General features: G+C 56.2%; 4 protein-coding genes across 4 annotated transcripts; all 4 read left to right on the top strand.

Annotated features, from left to right (window-relative positions):
• The first annotated feature begins 243 nt into the window (after positions 1-243).
• LOC143695257 (protocadherin beta-15-like) lies at positions 244-3,956 on the top strand. The gene has a single exon (XM_077186343.1). The coding sequence runs from the start codon at positions 269-271 to the stop codon at positions 2,711-2,713; it is 2,445 nt and encodes an 814-aa protein (XP_077042458.1). The 5' UTR covers positions 244-268; the 3' UTR covers positions 2,714-3,956.
• Positions 3,957-4,108: 152 nt separating this feature from the next.
• LOC129126713 (protocadherin beta-15-like) lies at positions 4,109-8,622 on the top strand. Its single transcript, XM_077186341.1, has one exon. It carries the CDS (start codon positions 4,687-4,689, stop codon positions 7,129-7,131), a length of 2,445 nt encoding a protein of 814 aa, XP_077042456.1. The 5' UTR covers positions 4,109-4,686; the 3' UTR covers positions 7,132-8,622.
• A 65-nt stretch (positions 8,623-8,687) lies between these two features.
• Positions 8,688-12,821, top strand: LOC129126686 (protocadherin beta-15-like). Its single transcript, XM_077186340.1, has one exon. It carries the CDS (start codon positions 9,130-9,132, stop codon positions 11,572-11,574), a length of 2,445 nt encoding a protein of 814 aa, XP_077042455.1. The 5' UTR covers positions 8,688-9,129; the 3' UTR covers positions 11,575-12,821.
• A 227-nt stretch (positions 12,822-13,048) lies between these two features.
• Positions 13,049-17,421, top strand: LOC143695258 (protocadherin beta-15-like). Its single transcript, XM_077186344.1, has one exon. It carries the CDS (start codon positions 13,586-13,588, stop codon positions 16,028-16,030), a length of 2,445 nt encoding a protein of 814 aa, XP_077042459.1. The 5' UTR covers positions 13,049-13,585; the 3' UTR covers positions 16,031-17,421.
• Positions 17,422-17,623: the final 202 nt, after the last annotated feature.

Here is a 17,623-nt window from a genome sequence, read left to right on the forward strand (position 1 = left end):
TCAGCTTAGACCAGCCGAGCGCAGCCGGGAGGAGGTGGCAGCGGCTGCGGCAGCGAGCGCTGCCCCGTGTCACCCGCTGCCGGCACACCCCGGCTGCCTTACGGGCCGCCGGCCGCAATCTCAGACAGCGAGGCAAGGCGCCCGCCCTGCACTTCGCTGCTCTCCGCCCGGAATCGCCCGGGACACCCGCCACGACACCCACACCGACACCGACACCGACACCGACTCCGACACCGGCCGCCGCCGCCGCCGCCGCCGCCGCCGCGCCATGGCGCTCGCAAGGCAAGTGCTTTGTGTGTGTGCTTTGCTGGGGCTGCCGCTCGCTCGCGCCGAGCCCATCCGCTACTCCGTAGCCGAGGAGGCGGAAAGCGGCTCCCTGGTGGGCGAGCTGGCGGAGGACGCGGGGCTGACGCCGGCGCAGCTCTGGGCTCGCCGCGCCCGCCTGGTCTCGGAGGACGGCCGGCAGCATTTTCGCTTCGAGCGCGCCTCCGGCCGCCTCGTCGTGGCGGGGAGGCTCGACCGGGAGGAGCTGTGCGCCCAGTCCGACACCTGCATGCTCCCCTTCGAGCTGCTGCTCTCCAACCCCCTGCAGTTCTTTCGGGTCGAGGTCACTCTCCAGGATATTAATGACCATTCACCCGTCTTTCCTAATGATAGAGTGACTTTTAAGATCCTAGAGACGAGCGAGCCTGGGTCTTGTTTCCCGTTGGAGGTTGCTCAGGACCTCGATATTGGAAGCAACACTGTCCAGGCATACAGCATTTCTCCCGAGAACGAGTACTTTACTGTGTCCTATGGGACTGGGATTTCGGGCACGAAGTACCTTGAATTGGTCTTGGAAAAGCCATTAGACAGAGAGGAGCAGGCAGAGATGAGTTTCAGTGTAATTGCCGAGGATGCGGGCGTTCCATCCAGGAGTGGCACCACTGAAGTTAAAATTGTCATTCTAGATGCAAATGATAATGCTCCCAAATTCACACAGGACGTGTACATTGCAAAGATTTTAGAAAACATTCCAGAAGGCTCTGTGGTTCTGACTGTGCTGGCAAATGATCCGGATGCAGGAGTTAATGGAGACATTTCCTATCAACTCAGCCAAGCAGTGGGACAGAGTGATTCAGCATTTGTGATTGATCCCATAACTGGGGAAATTAAACTCCGAAAAACACTGGACTTCGAGGCAGCACAAATGCATGAGCTCACTGTAAGAGCAACAGATGGTGGGGGCCTCTCTGCCATCTGCAAAGTGTTGGTGGAGGTGGTGGATGTGAATGACAATGCCCCAGAGCTGGTGGTCAGTTCCTTCAGCAGTCCCCTCCCCGAGAACACAGTGCCTGGCACGGTGGTTGCCCTGTTTACGGTCAGGGACCGGGACTCTGGTGCCAACGGGAAGATCTCCTGTGGCCTGCAGGATCAGCTCTTCTTCTCCCTGCGGCCGGCCTATAAGAATTACTATGAGCTGGTGACAGTGAGCGCGCTGGACCGCGAGGAGACGCCTCAGTACGTCCTGAGTGTCACGGCAGCAGATGCGGGCTCGCCTCCTCTCAGCACCACGCAGACCTTCACCGTGGACATCTCCGACGTCAACGACAACGCCCCCGTCTTCAACCAGACCTCCTACACCATGTACGTGCGGGAGAACAACGTCCCCACGGTGTTTGTTGGGGCCGTGAGTGCTGCAGATGCTGACGTGGGGCTCAATGCCAAGGTGACCTATTCCCTGGCAGCAGAGCAAGGGCCAGAGTGGCCCTGGTGCTCCTGCATCTCGGTGAACTCGGAGACGGGACACGTGTTTGTGCTGCGGCCCCTGGACTACGAGCACTTGAGGCAGACCGAGGTGACGGTCAGTGCCTCTGACGCGGGCTCTCCTCCCCTCCGAGCCAACGTCAGCGTCCGCCTTGTGGTGCTGGACGAGAACGACAACGCCCCGCTCGTGCTCTACCCGGCCCCCGAGAGCAGCCCGGCCTCCAGTGAGCTGGTGCCCGTGTCGGCTGAGGCGGGCTACCTCATCAGCAAAGTGGTGGCCGTCGATGCCGACTCGGGACAGAACTCCTGGCTCTCCTACCACCTGCTGAGGGCCACCGACCCAGGCCTGTTTTCCGTGGGCCTCCAAAGCGGCGAGGTGCGTCTCAGGAGGCCGGTGACAGAGAGAGACAGCGTCAAGCAGAAGCTCCTTGTGCTGGTCAGAGACAACGGCAAGCCCCCGCTCTCAGCCACGGCAGCTCTCAGCGCTCTCCTGCTCAAGGACTTCTCCGACGTGCGCCTCCCGCACAGCAGCCCGGCCACCGAGGGTCAGGCCGCCTCCCTCACCACCTATTTAATCATTGCCTTGGTCTTTGTCTCCCTCCTCTTCCTCATCACCACCGCAGCGCTGGTGGCTCGCAGGCTGTGCAGGAGGAAGGAGCTGAAGGCTGGCCACGTGCTCTATGCTGCCGACACCTTGCAGAGCGGCCTGGCCGATGCAGCCGCTGCTGCAGGGACCCTGCCCCGCCCCTATTGCTACGAGATCAGCCTCACCACGGGCTCGGGCAACAGCGAGTTCAGATTCCTCAAGCCCATCCTGCCCAGCCTGCCCCCACAGCACTGCGCCGTGGGCCAGGGCCCCCATGAGCAACAGGATTTCCCTGCTGGCCCTGTCAGCAGCGAGGACATGGCCCCAGACAGTGCTGGCACTCTCTCTGCAGCACAGTTCAACGCTCTTTCCTTTGACTAGCTGGGCTCTGCACAGACTGAGGCTTTACAGCTCTTTGTAGAAATGGTTTCAGGCTGCAACCTGTGCCACTGATTTGTCCCAAGAAAACCTGTGTTTTCATGTGGCATAACCTATTTCCCTCATATTCTGAGTCAGAATAATTGTTTTCAGCTTTTCCAAAAATAGAAAGAAGAAAACAAAGGAAAGGTTCTCATTTCATCAGTATCCTACTTTAGTTCAGGTATGGTCTTTTCTGATACGGTTTATGAATGGAGTTACCACTCCTTCTACCCTCCTCTCTCTTACTTTCTGACTAGGCCATGAAACTCCTATGGATTTCTATAACACAATGGTCGAGTTGAGCAGACAAATCTCACACTTGCTGAATTGGCATCAAAGCCCTTTTCCCTGCCCAGAATAGCAAGATCGTACAAAATCGTTTCTCACGATGCTCTGTTAGCATGGGACTTTTTCTTTCTGGGGTTCTGGATGTCTCTGTCTGAGATGTGCAGGCTCGGTGTGTTATGCTTTTTCTCAGTATGTCTGTCTGTTTGACCATTGTGAAACTACTGATGTTTCACTATTTCTTCCCTGGGAAACAGTGAATTTCTCCTATCCAGCCATTGCAATGTTGGCAATTCCAGCTCTGTAGAGTAAAAGGCTATTTTGACCCTATGAGTACAGGGGTCTCATCTTCTCCAAGGCAGAGAAGAGCAGGAAACTGCACAACAAAATCTTCCTTTGGCCCATATGTGGGTTTGCTGTTCTGTCCCACTCAGAGTGTCTTGGAAGTACAGTACTAGAAGATGTGTTAGGGTAGGCTGTAACTGTAGAGAGTCTTTGTGTGCATGAAAAGGTCACATGTCCATTATAGATAATTTCCTGAAGGTAAAATCAAGAATTTGAAAACAGGACTTTGAGTTTGGTTTCCTCATTCATCTTTCTGAATTCAGGGGCTTCTTGTTGGGAGTAGAAGACTGTCCCTGCAGGATATTGTTCATTTGTGTTAGAACGTTTGCATTCCCATTTTTGCCATTTCTCCTTCTCCCTTCTGAAATGTACAGAGCATTACTTTGCAGTTTCCTGTAGAGAAGGACTGCCACCTCCTCTAGAATGACTGGCTGTGATGCATGAAATACTCGGAAAGCCTCTCTCACACTGTGATGTGCTGAAGTTATACAGTTTAACATTATAAATTCGTATAATTGTGGGATTAAAAAGTGAAAAATGTGTAATACTGAAATAAAGAGAATACTCAGACTGCTTAAGCAGAGACAGATTTTTTTCTAGAGACATTGTTTCTGGTAAGGTCCTTGAAAGACATTTCGAAATTGCACAATTTCTCACTGTGTCCCCGTGTCTTTAGCAATGTTGGGTGGGTACAGTGCCTGAGCATGCAGGTGCAGCCGGGAGTGTTCATTTGCATGTCCGGGATGTCACCATCGCCCTCCTTCCGCTCGGTTTCTCCTGCTGAGGAATGAGACTCCTCTGTCCTTCTGGGTTTAGCCTGGTCTTTGGGCTGCCCTGGTTAAGGCCGCGTTGCGGTGCCGGCCCCGGGTTTCTCGCTGCCTTCGGGATCGCGGGCCGGGCCGAGCGGCAGCGCGGGCTGCGGGCGGCGGCGGCTGCAGTCCCAGCGCGCACCGCTGGGTGGTGCCCTCGGCCAAGGCGGCGCCGAGCGGCTGCGGCAGCGGAGGCGGCCGAGCCCGGAGCGCCACAGCCCGAGCGAGCTCGGCCCAGCCCAGCCCAGCCCAGCCCAGCCCAGCTCAGTTCAGCTTAGACCAGCCCAGTGCAGCCGGGAGGAGGTGGCAGAGGCTGCGGCAGCGAGCGCTGCCCCGTGTCACCCGCTGCCGGCACACCCCGGCTGCCTTACGGGCCGCCGGCCGCAATCTCAGACAGCGAGGGAAGGCGCCCGCCCCGCACTTCGCCGCTCGCCGCCCGGAATCGCCCGGGACACCCGCCGCGACACCGACACCGGCCGCCGCCGCCGCCGCGCCATGGCGCTCGCAAGGCAAGTGCTTTGTGTGTGTGCTTTGCTGGGGCTGCCGCTCGCTCGCGCCGAGCCCATCCGCTACTCCGTAGCCGAGGAGGCCGAAAGCGGCTCCCTGGTGGGCGAGCTGGCGGAGGACGCGGGGCTGACGCCGGCGCAGCTCTCGGCTCGCCGCGCCCGCCTGGTCTCGGAGGACGGCCGGCAGCATTTTCGCTTCGAGCGCGCCTCCGGCCGCCTCGTCGTGGCGGGGAGGCTCGACCGGGAGGAGCTCTGCGCCCAGTCCGACACCTGCATGCTCCCCTTCGAGCTGCTGCTCTCCAACCCCCTGCAGTTCTTTCGGGTCGAGGTCACTCTCCAGGATATCAATGACCACTCGCCTGTCTTCCCCGAGGATCGAGTCACTTTTAAGATTCTGGAAACGAGCGAGCCTGGTTCACGTTTCCCACTGGAGGAGGCTCAGGATCTAGATATTGGCGTCAACACTGTCCAGGCATACAGCATTACTCCCGAGAATGACTACTTCAGTGTCTCCTATGGGACTGGTATTACAGGCAAGAAGTCTCTTGAATTGGTTTTGGAAAAGCCACTAGACAGAGAGAAGCAGGCAGAGATGAGTTTCAGACTCATTGCTGCAGATGGGGGCTCTCCTCCCAGGAGTGGCAGCATCGAAATCAATGTTGTTGTTCTAGATGTAAATGATAACGCTCCCATATTCACACAGGAGGAGTACATAGGAAAGGTTCTGGAGAACATGCCAGAAGGCTCTGTAGTTCTTACTGTGCTGGCAACTGATCCAGATGCAGGAGTTAATGGAGACATCTCCTATCAACTCAGCCAGGCAGTGGGACAGCGTGACTCAGCATTTGTGATTGATCACAAAACTGGGGAAATTAAACTCACAAAACCTCTGGACTTTGAGGCAGCAGAGCATCATGAACTCCGTGTGCGGGCCACAGATGGTGGAGGGCTGTCAGCCATCTGCAAAGTGTTGGTGGAGGTGGTGGATGTGAATGACAATGCCCCAGAGCTGGTGGTCAGTTCCTTCAGCAGTCCCCTCCCCGAGAACACAGTGCCCGGCACGGTGGTTGCCCTGTTTACGGTCAGGGACCGGGACTCTGGTGCCAACGGGAAGATCTCCTGTGGCCTGCAGGATCAGCTCTTCTTCTCCCTGCGGCCAGCCTATAAGAATTACTATGAGCTGGTGACAGTGAGCGCGCTGGACCGCGAGGAGACGCCTCAGTACGTCCTGAGTGTCACGGCAGCAGATGCGGGCTCGCCTCCTCTCAGCACCACGCAGACCTTCACCGTGGACATCTCCGACGTCAACGACAACGCCCCCGTCTTCAACCAGACCTCCTACACCATGTACGTGCGGGAGAACAACGTCCCCACGGTGTTTGTTGGGGCCGTGAGCGCTGCAGATGCTGACGTGGGGCTCAATGCCAAGGTGACCTATTCCCTGGCAGCAGAGCAAGGGCCAGAGCGGCCCTGGTGCTCCTGCATCTCGGTGAACTCGGAGACGGGACACGTGTTTGTGCTGCGGCCGCTGGACTACGAGCACTTGAGGCAGACCGAGGTGACGGTCAGTGCCTCTGACGCGGGCTCTCCTCCCCTCCGAGCCAACGTCAGCGTCCGCCTTGTGGTGCTGGACGAGAACGACAACGCCCCGCTCGTGCTCTACCCGGCCCCCGAGAGCAGCCCGGCCTCCAGTGAGCTGGTGCCCGTGTCGGCTGAGGCGGGCTACCTCATCGGCAAAGTGGTGGCCGTCGATGCCGACTCGGGACAGAACTCCTGGCTCTCCTACCACCTGCTGAGGGCCACCGACCCAGGCCTGTTTTCCGTGGGCCTCCAAAGCGGCGAGGTGCGTCTCAGGAGGCCGGTGACAGAGAGAGACAGCGTCAAGCAGAAGCTCCTTGTGCTGGTCAGAGACAACGGCAAGCCCCCGCTCTCAGCCACGGCAGCTCTCAGCGCTCTCCTGCTCAAGGACTTCTCCGACGTGCGCCTCCCGCACAGCAGCCCGGCCACCGAGGGTCAGGCCGCCTCCCTCACCACCTATTTAATCATTGCCTTGGTCTTTGTCTCCCTCCTCTTCCTCATCACCACCGCAGCACTGGTGGCTCGCAGGCTGTGCAGGAGGAAGGAGCTGAAGGCTGGCCACGTGCTCTATGCTGCCGACACCTTGCAGAGCGGCCTGGCCGATGCAGCCGCTGCTGCAGGGACCCTGCCCCGCCCCTATTGCTACGAGATCAGCCTCACCACGGGCTCGGGCAACAGCGAGTTCAGATTCCTCAAGCCCATCCTGCCCAGCCTGCCCCCACAGCACTGCGCCGTGGGCCAGGGCCCCCATGAGCAACAGGATTTCCCCGCTGGCCCTGCCAGCAGTGAGGACACGGCCCCAGACACTGCTGGCACTCTCTCTGCAGGACAGTTCAACGCTCTTTCCTTTGACTAGCTGGGCTCTGCACAGACTGAGGCTTCATGGGTCTTGGGAGGAAGATATCCAGGCTGCAGCATGTGGCAATGGATCCGCTATAGAAATTTGTATTTTAAATTGGTTTAACCTGCTTCCTGCAAATTCTCTTTGAAATCAATGTCTGCCACCCCAGAAAGCAATGGAGGAAATAAAAGAACCCAAGGTGCTCTCACTTAGTGTGTAATACGTTTCACCTTTGCCTCAGCCTTTTCTGAAAGGCTTTATGTATGTGTTTAGCCCTCAGTCTATGATTTGCTTTCTCCTGCTGTCTGACAAGACCGAAAGATCTTTTTATTTTGATCTTCAGGACAATAGAACTGTTAGCCAAACTAATCATATCCTCGATGAAATGCAAAAAGGATTTTCTCAACTCTGGAAAGCAAGGAAGCTTTGACTACTGAGTCACAATGCCACGTGAGAACTAGGCCTTTTCTTCCCTGCATTCTGAATGCCTCTTTCTGAGACTTGAGCTCTGTGTGCGGACATTGAATATCTGCAGAGGCTTCATACTTGCTGCCGGGTGAAGCAGGGGGTTTCTCGCACCCAGCCATTACAACAGGCAATGCCAGCTCAGCAGGGAAGGAGGTGCTTTGGACCCTTTCACAACAGCACTCTCATCATCCTTATCTAGCCAGAGCAGAGCTGCAAATTGCACAGTGAAATTTTCCTTTGGCTTACCAGAAGGGCTTTGGTGTTCTGTCACCTCAGAATTGGCTTGGAAACACAGGAGCACAAGCATTGCAAACTCTTGCAGGTAGACTGCAGCTGTACAGAGCTGTAGAAACATGTTCATTGTCATTGAATGCATTGAAGGAAAAAATCTACATATAGTACAACACAATTTTTGTAAGATAGAGTCAAGAAGAGATTAAAAAAAAAGATATTGAGTTTAGTCTTTAATTGTTGTTCCTGAATCCCAAGGCTTCTTCATGGCACTAGAAAGCTGTTCCCACATGATTTTCTGTGTTTGTGTCAGAGCATTTGCATTCCCATGCGCACACTTTCTCCTCTGAAATGTAATGAGCACTGTACTGAGCCTGCTGATCTAGAGAAGGACTGCCACCCCATCTAGAGGAACTGCTTGTTTGAATGATGTCTGTGATGCATGAAATAATGAGAAAGCCTCCCTCAAGCTGTGATGTGCTGACCTTATACAGTTTAACGTTGTAAATTGGTATAACTCTGGGATGAGAAATTGAAAAATGTGTTAGACTGAAATAAAGTGAACCCCCTTTTGTGGAGACAGAAGTCTTTGGAGACACATTATTTCTGGTAAAGCCCTTTCAAGACTTTTTTGAATTGTGCAACTTACCTTCTCACTGTGTTCCCTTGTCAGCAGGAATGTTGGGTGGGTAGAGCTCCTGAGCATGGAGATGCAGCCGGGAGTGTTCATTGGGAGGCCGATGCTGTCACCCTCGCCCTATCAGTGTGCTGTTTGCCCTGCTGAGGGATGAGGCTCTGTGCTTCTGGGTTGAGCCTGGTCTTTGGGCTGCCCTGGTTAAGGCCGCGTTGCGGTGCCGGCCCCGGGTTTCTCGCTGCCTTCGGGATCGCGGGCCGGGCCGAGCGGCAGCGCGGGCTGCGGGCGGCGGCGGCTGCAGTCCCAGCGCGCACCGCTGGGTGGTGCCCTCGGCCAAGGCGGCGCCGAGCGGCTGCGGCAGCGGAGGCGGCCGAGCCCGGAGCGCCACAGCCCGAGCGAGCTCAGCCCAGCCCAGCCCAGCCCAGCCCAGCTCAGCTCCGCTCAGCTCAGTTCAGCTTAGACCAGCCCAGCGCAGCCGGGAGGAGGTGGCAGCGGCTGCGGCAGCGAGCGCTGCCCCGTGTCACCCGCTGCCGGCACACCCCGGCTGCCTTACGGGCCGCCGGCCGCAATCTCAGACAGCGAGGGAAGGCGCCCGCCCCGCACTTCGCCGCTCTCCGCCCGGAATCGCCCGGGACACCCGCCGCGACACCAACACCCACACCGGCCGCCGCCGCCGCGCCATGGCGCTCGCAAGGCAAGTGCTTTGTGTGTGTGCTTTGCTGGGGCTGCCGCTCGCTCGCGCCGAGCCCATCCGCTACTCCGTAGCCGAGGAGGCCGAAAGCGGCTCCCTGGTGGGCGAGCTGGCGGAGGACGCGGGGCTGACGCCGGCGCAGCTCTCGGCTCGCCGCGCCCGCCTGGTCTCGGAGGACGGCCGGCAGCATTTTCGCTTCGAGCGCGCCTCCGGCCGCCTCGTCGTGGCGGGGAGGCTCGACCGGGAGGAGCTGTGCGCCCAGTCCGACACCTGCATGCTCCCCTTCGAGCTGCTGCTCTCCAACCCCCTGCAGTTCTTTCGGGTCGAGGTCACTCTCCAGGATATTAATGACCATTCACCCGTCTTTCCTAATGATAGAGTGACTTTTAAGATCCTAGAGACGAGCGAGCCTGGGTCTTGTTTCCCGTTGGAGGTTGCTCAGGACCTCGATATTGAAAGCAACACTGTCCAGGCATACAGCATTTCTCCCGAGAACGAGTACTTTACTGTGTCCTATGGGACTGGGATTTCGGGCACGAAGTACCTTGAATTGGTCTTGGAAAAGCCACTAGACAGAGAGGAGCAGGCAGAGATGGGTTTCAGTGTAATTGCCGAGGATGCGGGCGTTCCATCCAGGAGTGGCACCACTGAAGTTAAAATTGTCATTCTAGATGCAAATGATAATGCTCCCAAATTCACACAGGACGTGTACATTGCAAAGATTTTAGAAAACATTCCAGAAGGCTCTGTGGTTCTGACTGTGCTGGCAAATGATCCAGATGCAGGAGTTAATGGAGACATTTCCTATCAACTCAGCCAAGCAGTGGGACAGAGTGATTCAGCATTTGTGATTGATCCCATAACTGGTGAAATTAAACTCCGAAAAACACTGGACTTCGAGGCAGCACAAATGCATGAGCTCACTGTAAGAGCCACAGATGGTGGGGGCCTCTCAGCCATCTGCAAAGTGTTGGTGGAGGTGGTGGATGTGAATGACAATGCCCCAGAGCTGGTGGTCAGTTCCTTCAGCAGTCCCCTCCCCGAGAACACAGTGCCCGGCACGGTGGTTGCCCTGTTTACGGTCAGGGACCGGGACTCTGGTGCCAACGGGAAGATCTCCTGTGGCCTGCAGGATCAGCTCTTCTTCTCCCTGCGGCCGGCCTATAAGAATTACTATGAGCTGGTGACAGTGAGCGCGCTGGACCGCGAGGAGACGCCTCAGTACGTCCTGAGTGTCACGGCAGCAGATGCGGGCTCGCCTCCTCTCAGCACCACGCAGACCTTCACCGTGGACATCTCCGACGTCAACGACAACGCCCCCGTCTTCAACCAGACCTCCTACACCATGTACGTGCGGGAGAACAACGTCCCCACGGTGTTTGTTGGGGCCGTGAGCGCTGCAGATGCTGACGTGGGGCTCAATGCCAAGGTGACCTATTCCCTGGCAGCAGAGCAAGGGCCAGAGCGGCCCTGGTGCTCCTGCATCTCGGTGAACTCGGAGACGGGACACGTGTTTGTGCTGCGGCCCCTGGACTACGAGCACTTGAGGCAGACCGAGGTGACGGTCAGTGCCTCTGACGCGGGCTCTCCTCCCCTCCGAGCCAACGTCAGCGTCCGCCTTGTGGTGCTGGACGAGAACGACAACGCCCCGCTCGTGCTCTACCCGGCCCCCGAGAGCAGCCCGGCCTCCAGCGAGCTGGTGCCCGTGTCGGCTGAGGCGGGCTACCTCATCAGCAAAGTGGTGGCCGTCGATGCCGACTCGGGACAGAACTCCTGGCTCTCCTACCACCTGCTGAGGGCCACCGACCCAGGCCTGTTTTCCGTGGGCCTCCAAAGCGGCGAGGTGCGTCTCAGGAGGCCGGTGACAGAGAGAGACAGCGTCAAGCAGAAGCTCCTTGTGCTGGTCAGAGACAACGGCAAGCCCCCGCTCTCAGCCACGGCAGCTCTCAGCGCTCTCCTGCTCAAGGACTTCTCCGACGTGCGCCTCCCGCACAGCAGCCCGGCCACCGACGATCAGGTCGCCTCCCTCACCACCTATTTAATCATTGCCTTGGTCTTTGTCTCCCTCCTCTTCCTCATCACCACCGCAGCGCTGGTGGCTCGCAGGCTGTGCAGGAGGAAGGAGCTGAAGGCTGGCCACGTGCTCTATGCTGCCGACACCTTGCAGAGCGGCCTGGCCGATGCAGCCGCTGCTGCAGGGACCCTGCCCCGCCCCTATTGCTACGAGATCAGCCTCACCACGGGCTCGGGCAACAGCGAGTTCAGATTCCTCAAGCCCATCCTGCCCAGCCTGCCCCCACAGCACTGCGCCGTGGGCCAGGGCCCCCATGAGCAACAGGATTTCCCCGCTGGCCCTGCCAGCAGCGAGGACACGGCCCCAGACAGTGCTGGCACTCTCTCTGCAGGACAGTTCAATGCTCTTTCCTTTGACTAGCTGGGCTCTGCACAGACTGAGGTTTCGTGGGCCATGGGGCCAAGAGGGCATCCTGACTGCAGCCTGTGGCAAAGGTTTCTCCATAGAAAATATATTCCCCTCCAGCATAGCCAACTTCCTCAAATTCTGAGTCAGAGTAAAATATGTCTTCCACTCCAAAAACACAAGTAAGGAAAAAAAGATACCTTGATTCTTTCCCTCAAACAATAGGATGTTTCACCTCTTTCCCAGCCCTTTCTGATAACCTTTAATAATGTGCACCCAACTTTGATCTTGTGTCTTTTCCTGTTTGATGCAACCTTGGATTTTTTATTCTTCCTATAGCTCAATGGCATAGTTGTGTACACTAATATCACACTTGCTGAAATGACAGACAGGCCTTTTCCATAGAAAAGCAATGTAGTTCTGAATATTGTTTTTCGATGTTCTGTTAGCACAGGCCTTTTTCTCTCTGGGGTTCTGGATGTCTCTGCCTGGCATGTGTGGGCTCTGTGTGTTACTCTTTATTCTCAGTATGTCTCTCTGCATGACTATGTTGCATCTGCAGATGCTTCACTAATACTGCCCAGTGAAACTGGGTGTTGTTCCAATCCAACCGTTGCTTTGCAGTCATTTCCAGCTCTGCAGAAGAAGACTGGAGTTTTGACCCTTTCAGGGCAGAAAAGAGCACCACAATGCTCAAGAAGATTTCCCCTTGAGCTATAAGTTTAGGTTTCTGTCTCCTTGGCATTACCTTTCAAACACAGCAGCGTCAGGACAATCTGAGTTTGGACAGGCTGTAACTGTAGAGATTCATGAAAACATATCCATTGTCTTTGTCTACATGAAAATGCCACATGTTCATCAATGATAATATTCTGAAGATAAAATCAAGAATTCGAAAACAGAAGTTTGAGTTTTGTTTCACATTCTTGATTCTGAATTCAGTGGCTTCTTGTTGGGACTAGAAAGTATCACATGACTGTGTTGATTTGTTCTAGAGCATCTACATTCTGAATTTCGCCCTTCCTTCTCGACTCTCTGACCTGTATTGGGCATTGTTTAGCCTTTTTCAATAGAGAAGCATTGCCCCCTGATGTGTAATAACTGGTTGTTTGAATAATGTCTGTGATGCATGGAATATTCAGAAAGCCTCGCGGGGTGTTGTGCTGAAGTTATACAGTTTAACATTGTAAACTGGTGTACCTCTGAGTTTAACAATTAAACCCAATATCTTAGACTGAAATAAAAAGTACAGATTTATTCTTTTTGTGGAGACCAAAGTGTCTGTAGAGACGTTATTTTTGGGAACGCTCCTTCAAGGTTTTCAAAATCCTGCCAGTCTTTTTCTCACTCTGCCCCTTGACAGAAGCTGTGTGGGGTCGGTACAGTGCCTCAGTGAAGAGATGAAGCCGGGAGTGTGTTCATTGGCATGTCCGTACTTTTAACACATCCCTCCCTATCTGTGTGAGTTTGTCGTGTCGTTGTGGGCTGAAATGTGAGGCTTGGCCGTTGTGGGCTGAGCCTGGTCTTTGGGCTGCCCTGGTTAAGGCCGCGTTGCGGTGCCGGCCCCGGGTTTCTCGCTGCCTTCGGGATCGCGGGCCGGGCCGAGCGGCAGCGCGGGCTGCGGGCGGCGGCGGCTGCAGTCCCAGCGCGCACCGCTGGGTGGTGCCCTCGGCCAAGGCGGCGCCGAGCGGCTGCGGCAGCGGAGGCGGCCGAGCCCGGAGCGCCACAGCTCGAGCAAGCTCAGCCCAGCCCAGCCCAGCTCCGCTCAGCTCAGTTCAGCTCAGTTCAGCTTAGACCAGCCGAGCGCAGCCGGGAGGAGGTGGCAGCGGCTGCGGCAGCGAGCGCTGCCCCGTGTCACCCGCTGCCGGCACACCCCGGCTGCCTTACGGGCCGCCGGCCGCAAGCTCAGACAGCGAGGGAAGGCGCCCGCCCCGCACTTCGCCGCTCGCCGCCCGGAATCGCCCGGGACACCCGCCGCGACACCGACACCGACACCGGCCGCCGCCGCCGCCGCCGCCGCCGCGCCATGGCGCTCGCAAGGCAAGTGCTTTGTGTGTGTGCTTTGCTGGGGCTGCCGCTCGCTCGCGCCGAGCCCATCCGCTACTCCGTAGCCGAGGAGGCGGAAAGCGGCTCCCTGGTGGGCGAGCTGGCGGAGGACGCGGGGCTGACGCCGGCGCAGCTCTCGGCTCGCCGCGCCCGCCTGGTCTCGGAGGACGGCCGGCAGCATTTTCGCTTCGAGCGCGCCTCCGGCCGCCTCGTCGTGGCGGGGAGGCTCGACCGGGAGGAGCTGTGCGCCCAGTCCGACACCTGCATGCTCCCCTTCGAGCTGCTGCTCTCCAACCCCCTGCAGTTCTTTCGGGTCGAGGTCACTCTCCAGGATATCAATGACCATTCACCAGTTTTCCGAGAAGATCGAGTCAGTTTTAGGATCCCTGAAACGAGCGAGCCGGGTTCACGTTTCCCACTGGAGGTGGCTCGGGACCTCGACACTGGCAGAAACACAGTCCAGGAGTACAACATCTCTCCCGAGAACAAGTATGTCAGTGTCTCCTATGGGACTCGCAATACAGGCAAGAAGTATCTTGAACTTGTATTGGAAAAGCCACTAGACAGAGAGGAGCAGGCAGAGATGAGTTTCAGTGTTATTGCAGTCGATGGGGGCTCTCCTCCAAGGAGTGGAAAAACTGAAGTGGAAATTGTAATTCTAGATGTAAATGACAATGCTCCCATATTCACACAGGACGTGTACCATGGGCAGGTTTTGGAGAATACATCAGAAGGCTCTGTGGTGCTGACTGTGCTGGCAAGTGATCCGGATGCAGGACTAAATGGGGACATCTCCTATCAACTCAATGAGGTGCTTAGTCAGAGTGAATCAGCATTTGTGATTGATCCCATAACTGGTGAAATTAAAATCACAAAACCTCTGGACTTTGAGGCAGCACAAACTCATGAGCTCACTGTGAGGGCCAGAGATGGTGGGGGCCTCTCAGCCATCTGCAAAGTGTTGGTGGAGGTGGTGGATGTGAATGACAATGCCCCAGAGCTGGTGGTCAGTTCCTTCAGCAGTCCCCTCCCCGAGAACACAGTGCCCGGCACGGTGGTTGCCCTGTTTACGGTCAGGGACCGGGACTCTGGTGCCAACGGGAAGATCTCCTGTGGCCTGCAGGATCAGCTCTTCTTCTCCCTGCGGCCGGCCTATAAGAATTACTATGAGCTGGTGACAGTGAGCGTGCTGGACCGCGAGGAGACGCCTCAGTACGTCCTGAGTGTCACGGCAGCAGATGCGGGCTCGCCTCCTCTCAGCACCACGCAGACCTTCACCGTGGACATCTCCGACGTCAACGACAACGCCCCCGTCTTCAACCAGACCTCCTACACCATGTACGTGCGGGAGAACAACGTCCCCACGGTGTTTGTTGGGGCCGTGAGCGCTGCAGATGCTGACGTGGGGCTCAATGCCAAGGTGACCTATTCCCTGGCAGCAGAGCAAGGGCCAGAGCGGCCCTGGTGCTCCTGCATCTCGGTGAACTCGGAGACGGGACACGTGTTTGTGCTGCGGCCCCTGGACTACGAGCACTTGAGGCAGACCGAGGTGACGGTCAGTGCCTCTGACGCGGGCTCTCCTCCCCTCCGAGCCAACGTCAGCGTCCGCCTTGTGGTGCTGGACGAGAACGACAACGCCCCGCTCGTGCTCTACCCGGCCCCCGAGAGCAGCCCGGCCTCCAGCGAGCTGGTGCCCGTGTCGGCTGAGGCGGGCTACCTCATCAGCAAAGTGGTGGCCGTCGATGCCGACTCGGGACAGAACTCCTGGCTCTCCTACCACCTGCTGAGGGCCACCGACCCAGGCCTGTTTTCCGTGGGCCTCCAAAGCGGCGAGGTGCGTCTCAGGAGGCCGGTGACAGAGAGAGACAGCGTCAAGCAGAAGCTCCTTGTGCTGGTCAGAGACAACGGCAAGCCCCCGCTCTCAGCCACGGCAGCTCTCAGCGCTCTCCTGCTCAAGGACTTCTCCGACGTGCGCCTCCCGCACAGCAGCCCGGCCACCGAGGATCAGGCCGCCTCCCTCACCACCTATTTAATCATTGCCTTGGTCTTTGTCTCCCTCCTCTTCCTCATCACCACCGCAGCGCTGGTGGCTCGCAGGCTGTGCAGGAGGAAGGAGCTGAAGGCTGGCCACGTGCTCTATGCTGCCGACACCTTGCAGAGCGGCCTGGCCGATGCAGCCGCTGCTGCAGGGACCCTGCCCCGCCCCTATTGCTACGAGATCAGCCTCACCACGGGCTCGGGCAACAGCGAGTTCAGATTCCTCAAGCCCATCCTGCCCAGCCTGCCCCCACAGCACTGCGCCGTGGGCCAAGGCCCCCATGAGGAACAGGATTTCCCCGCTGGCCCTGTCAGCAGCGAGGACACGGCCCCAGACAATGCTGGCACTCTCTCTGCAGGACAGTTCAACGCTCTTTCCTTTGACTAGCTGGGCTCTGCATAGATTGAGGCTTCATGGGTCTTGGGAGGAAGATATCCAGGCTGCAGCATGTGGCAATGGTTCCGCTATAGAAATTTGTATTTTGTATTGGTTTTACCTGCTTCCTGCAAATTCTCTTTGAAATCAATGTCTGCCACTCCAGAAAACAATGGAGGAAATAAAAGAACCCAAGGTGCTCTCACTCTAGTGTGTAATAGGTTTCACCTTTGCCTCAACCTTTTCTGAAAGGCTTTATGTATGTGTTTAGCCCTCAATCTATGATTTGCTTTCTCCTGCTGTCTGACAAGACCGAAAGATCTTTTTATTTTGATCTTCAGGACAATAGAACTGTTAGCCAAACTAATCATATCCTCACTGAAATGCAAAAAAGATTTTCTCAGCTCTGGAGAGCAAGGAAGCTTTGACTACTGAGTCACAAGGCCACGTGAGAACTAGGCGATTTTTTCCCTGCATTTTGGATGCCTCTTTCTGAGACTTGAGCTCTGTGTGCGGACATTGAATATCTGCAGAGGCTTCATACTTACTGCCTGGTGAAGCAGGGGGTTTCTCGCACCCAGCCATTACAACAGGCAATGCCAGCTCATCAGGGAAGGAGGTGCTTTGGACCCTTTCACAACAGCACTCTCATCATTCTTATCTAGCCAGAGTAGAGCTGTAAAATGCACAACGAAATTTTCCTTTGGCTTACCAGAAGGGCTTGGGTGTTCTGTCACCTCAGAATTGGCTTGGAAACACAGGAGCACAAACACTGCAAACTTCTGCAGGTAGACTGCAGCTGTACAGAGCTGTAGAAACATTTTCATTGTCATTGAATGCATTGAAGGAAAAAAATCTACATATAGTACAACAAAATTTTTGTAAGATAGAGTCAAGAAGAGATTAAAAAAAAAGATATTGAGTTTAGTCTTTTTATTGTTCTTCCTGAATCCCAAGGCTTCTTCATGGCACTAGAAAGCTGTTCCCACATGATTTTCTGTGTTTGCGTCAGAGCATTTGCATTCCGCTGCGCAAACTTTCTCCACTGAAATGGAATGAGCACTGTACTGAGCCTGCTGATCTAGAGAAGGACTGCCACCTCATCAAGAGGAACTGCTTGTTTGAATGATGTCTGTGATGCATGAAATAAGGAGAAAGCCTCCCTCAAGCTGTGATGTGCTGACCTTATACAGTTTAACATTGTAAATTGGTATAACTCTGGGATGAGAAACTGAAAAATGTGTTAGACTGAAATAAAGTGAACCCCCTTTTGTGGAGACAGAAGTCTTTGGAGACACGTTATTTCTGGTAAAGCCCTTTCAGGACTTTTTGGAATTGTGCAACTTACCTTCTCACTGTGTCCCCTTGTCAGCAGGAATGTTGGGTGGGTAGAGCTCCTGAGCATGAGATGCAGCCGGGAGTGTTCATTGGGAGGCCGATGCTGTCACCCTCGTCCTCTCACTGTGCTGTTTCTCCTGCTGAGGGATGAGGCTCTGTGCTTCTGGGTTGAGCCTGGTCTTTGGGCTGCCCTGGTTAAGGCCGCGTTGCGGTGCCGGCCCCGGGTTTCTCGCTGCCTTCGGGATCGCGGGCCGGGCCGAGCGGCAG

This window comes from Agelaius phoeniceus, chromosome 15 (assembly GCF_051311805.1).
Source record: "Agelaius phoeniceus isolate bAgePho1 chromosome 15, bAgePho1.hap1, whole genome shotgun sequence".
In the NCBI taxonomy this organism is placed as follows: Eukaryota; Metazoa; Chordata; class Aves; order Passeriformes; family Icteridae; genus Agelaius; species Agelaius phoeniceus.

Coding starts and splice junctions, on each gene's coding strand:
- LOC143695257 (XM_077186343.1), top strand. CDS start 269: ATGGCGCTCGCAAGGCAAGTGCTTTGTGTGTGTGCTTTGCTGGGGCTG.
- LOC129126713 (XM_077186341.1), top strand. CDS start 4,687: ATGGCGCTCGCAAGGCAAGTGCTTTGTGTGTGTGCTTTGCTGGGGCTG.
- LOC129126686 (XM_077186340.1), top strand. CDS start 9,130: ATGGCGCTCGCAAGGCAAGTGCTTTGTGTGTGTGCTTTGCTGGGGCTG.
- LOC143695258 (XM_077186344.1), top strand. CDS start 13,586: ATGGCGCTCGCAAGGCAAGTGCTTTGTGTGTGTGCTTTGCTGGGGCTG.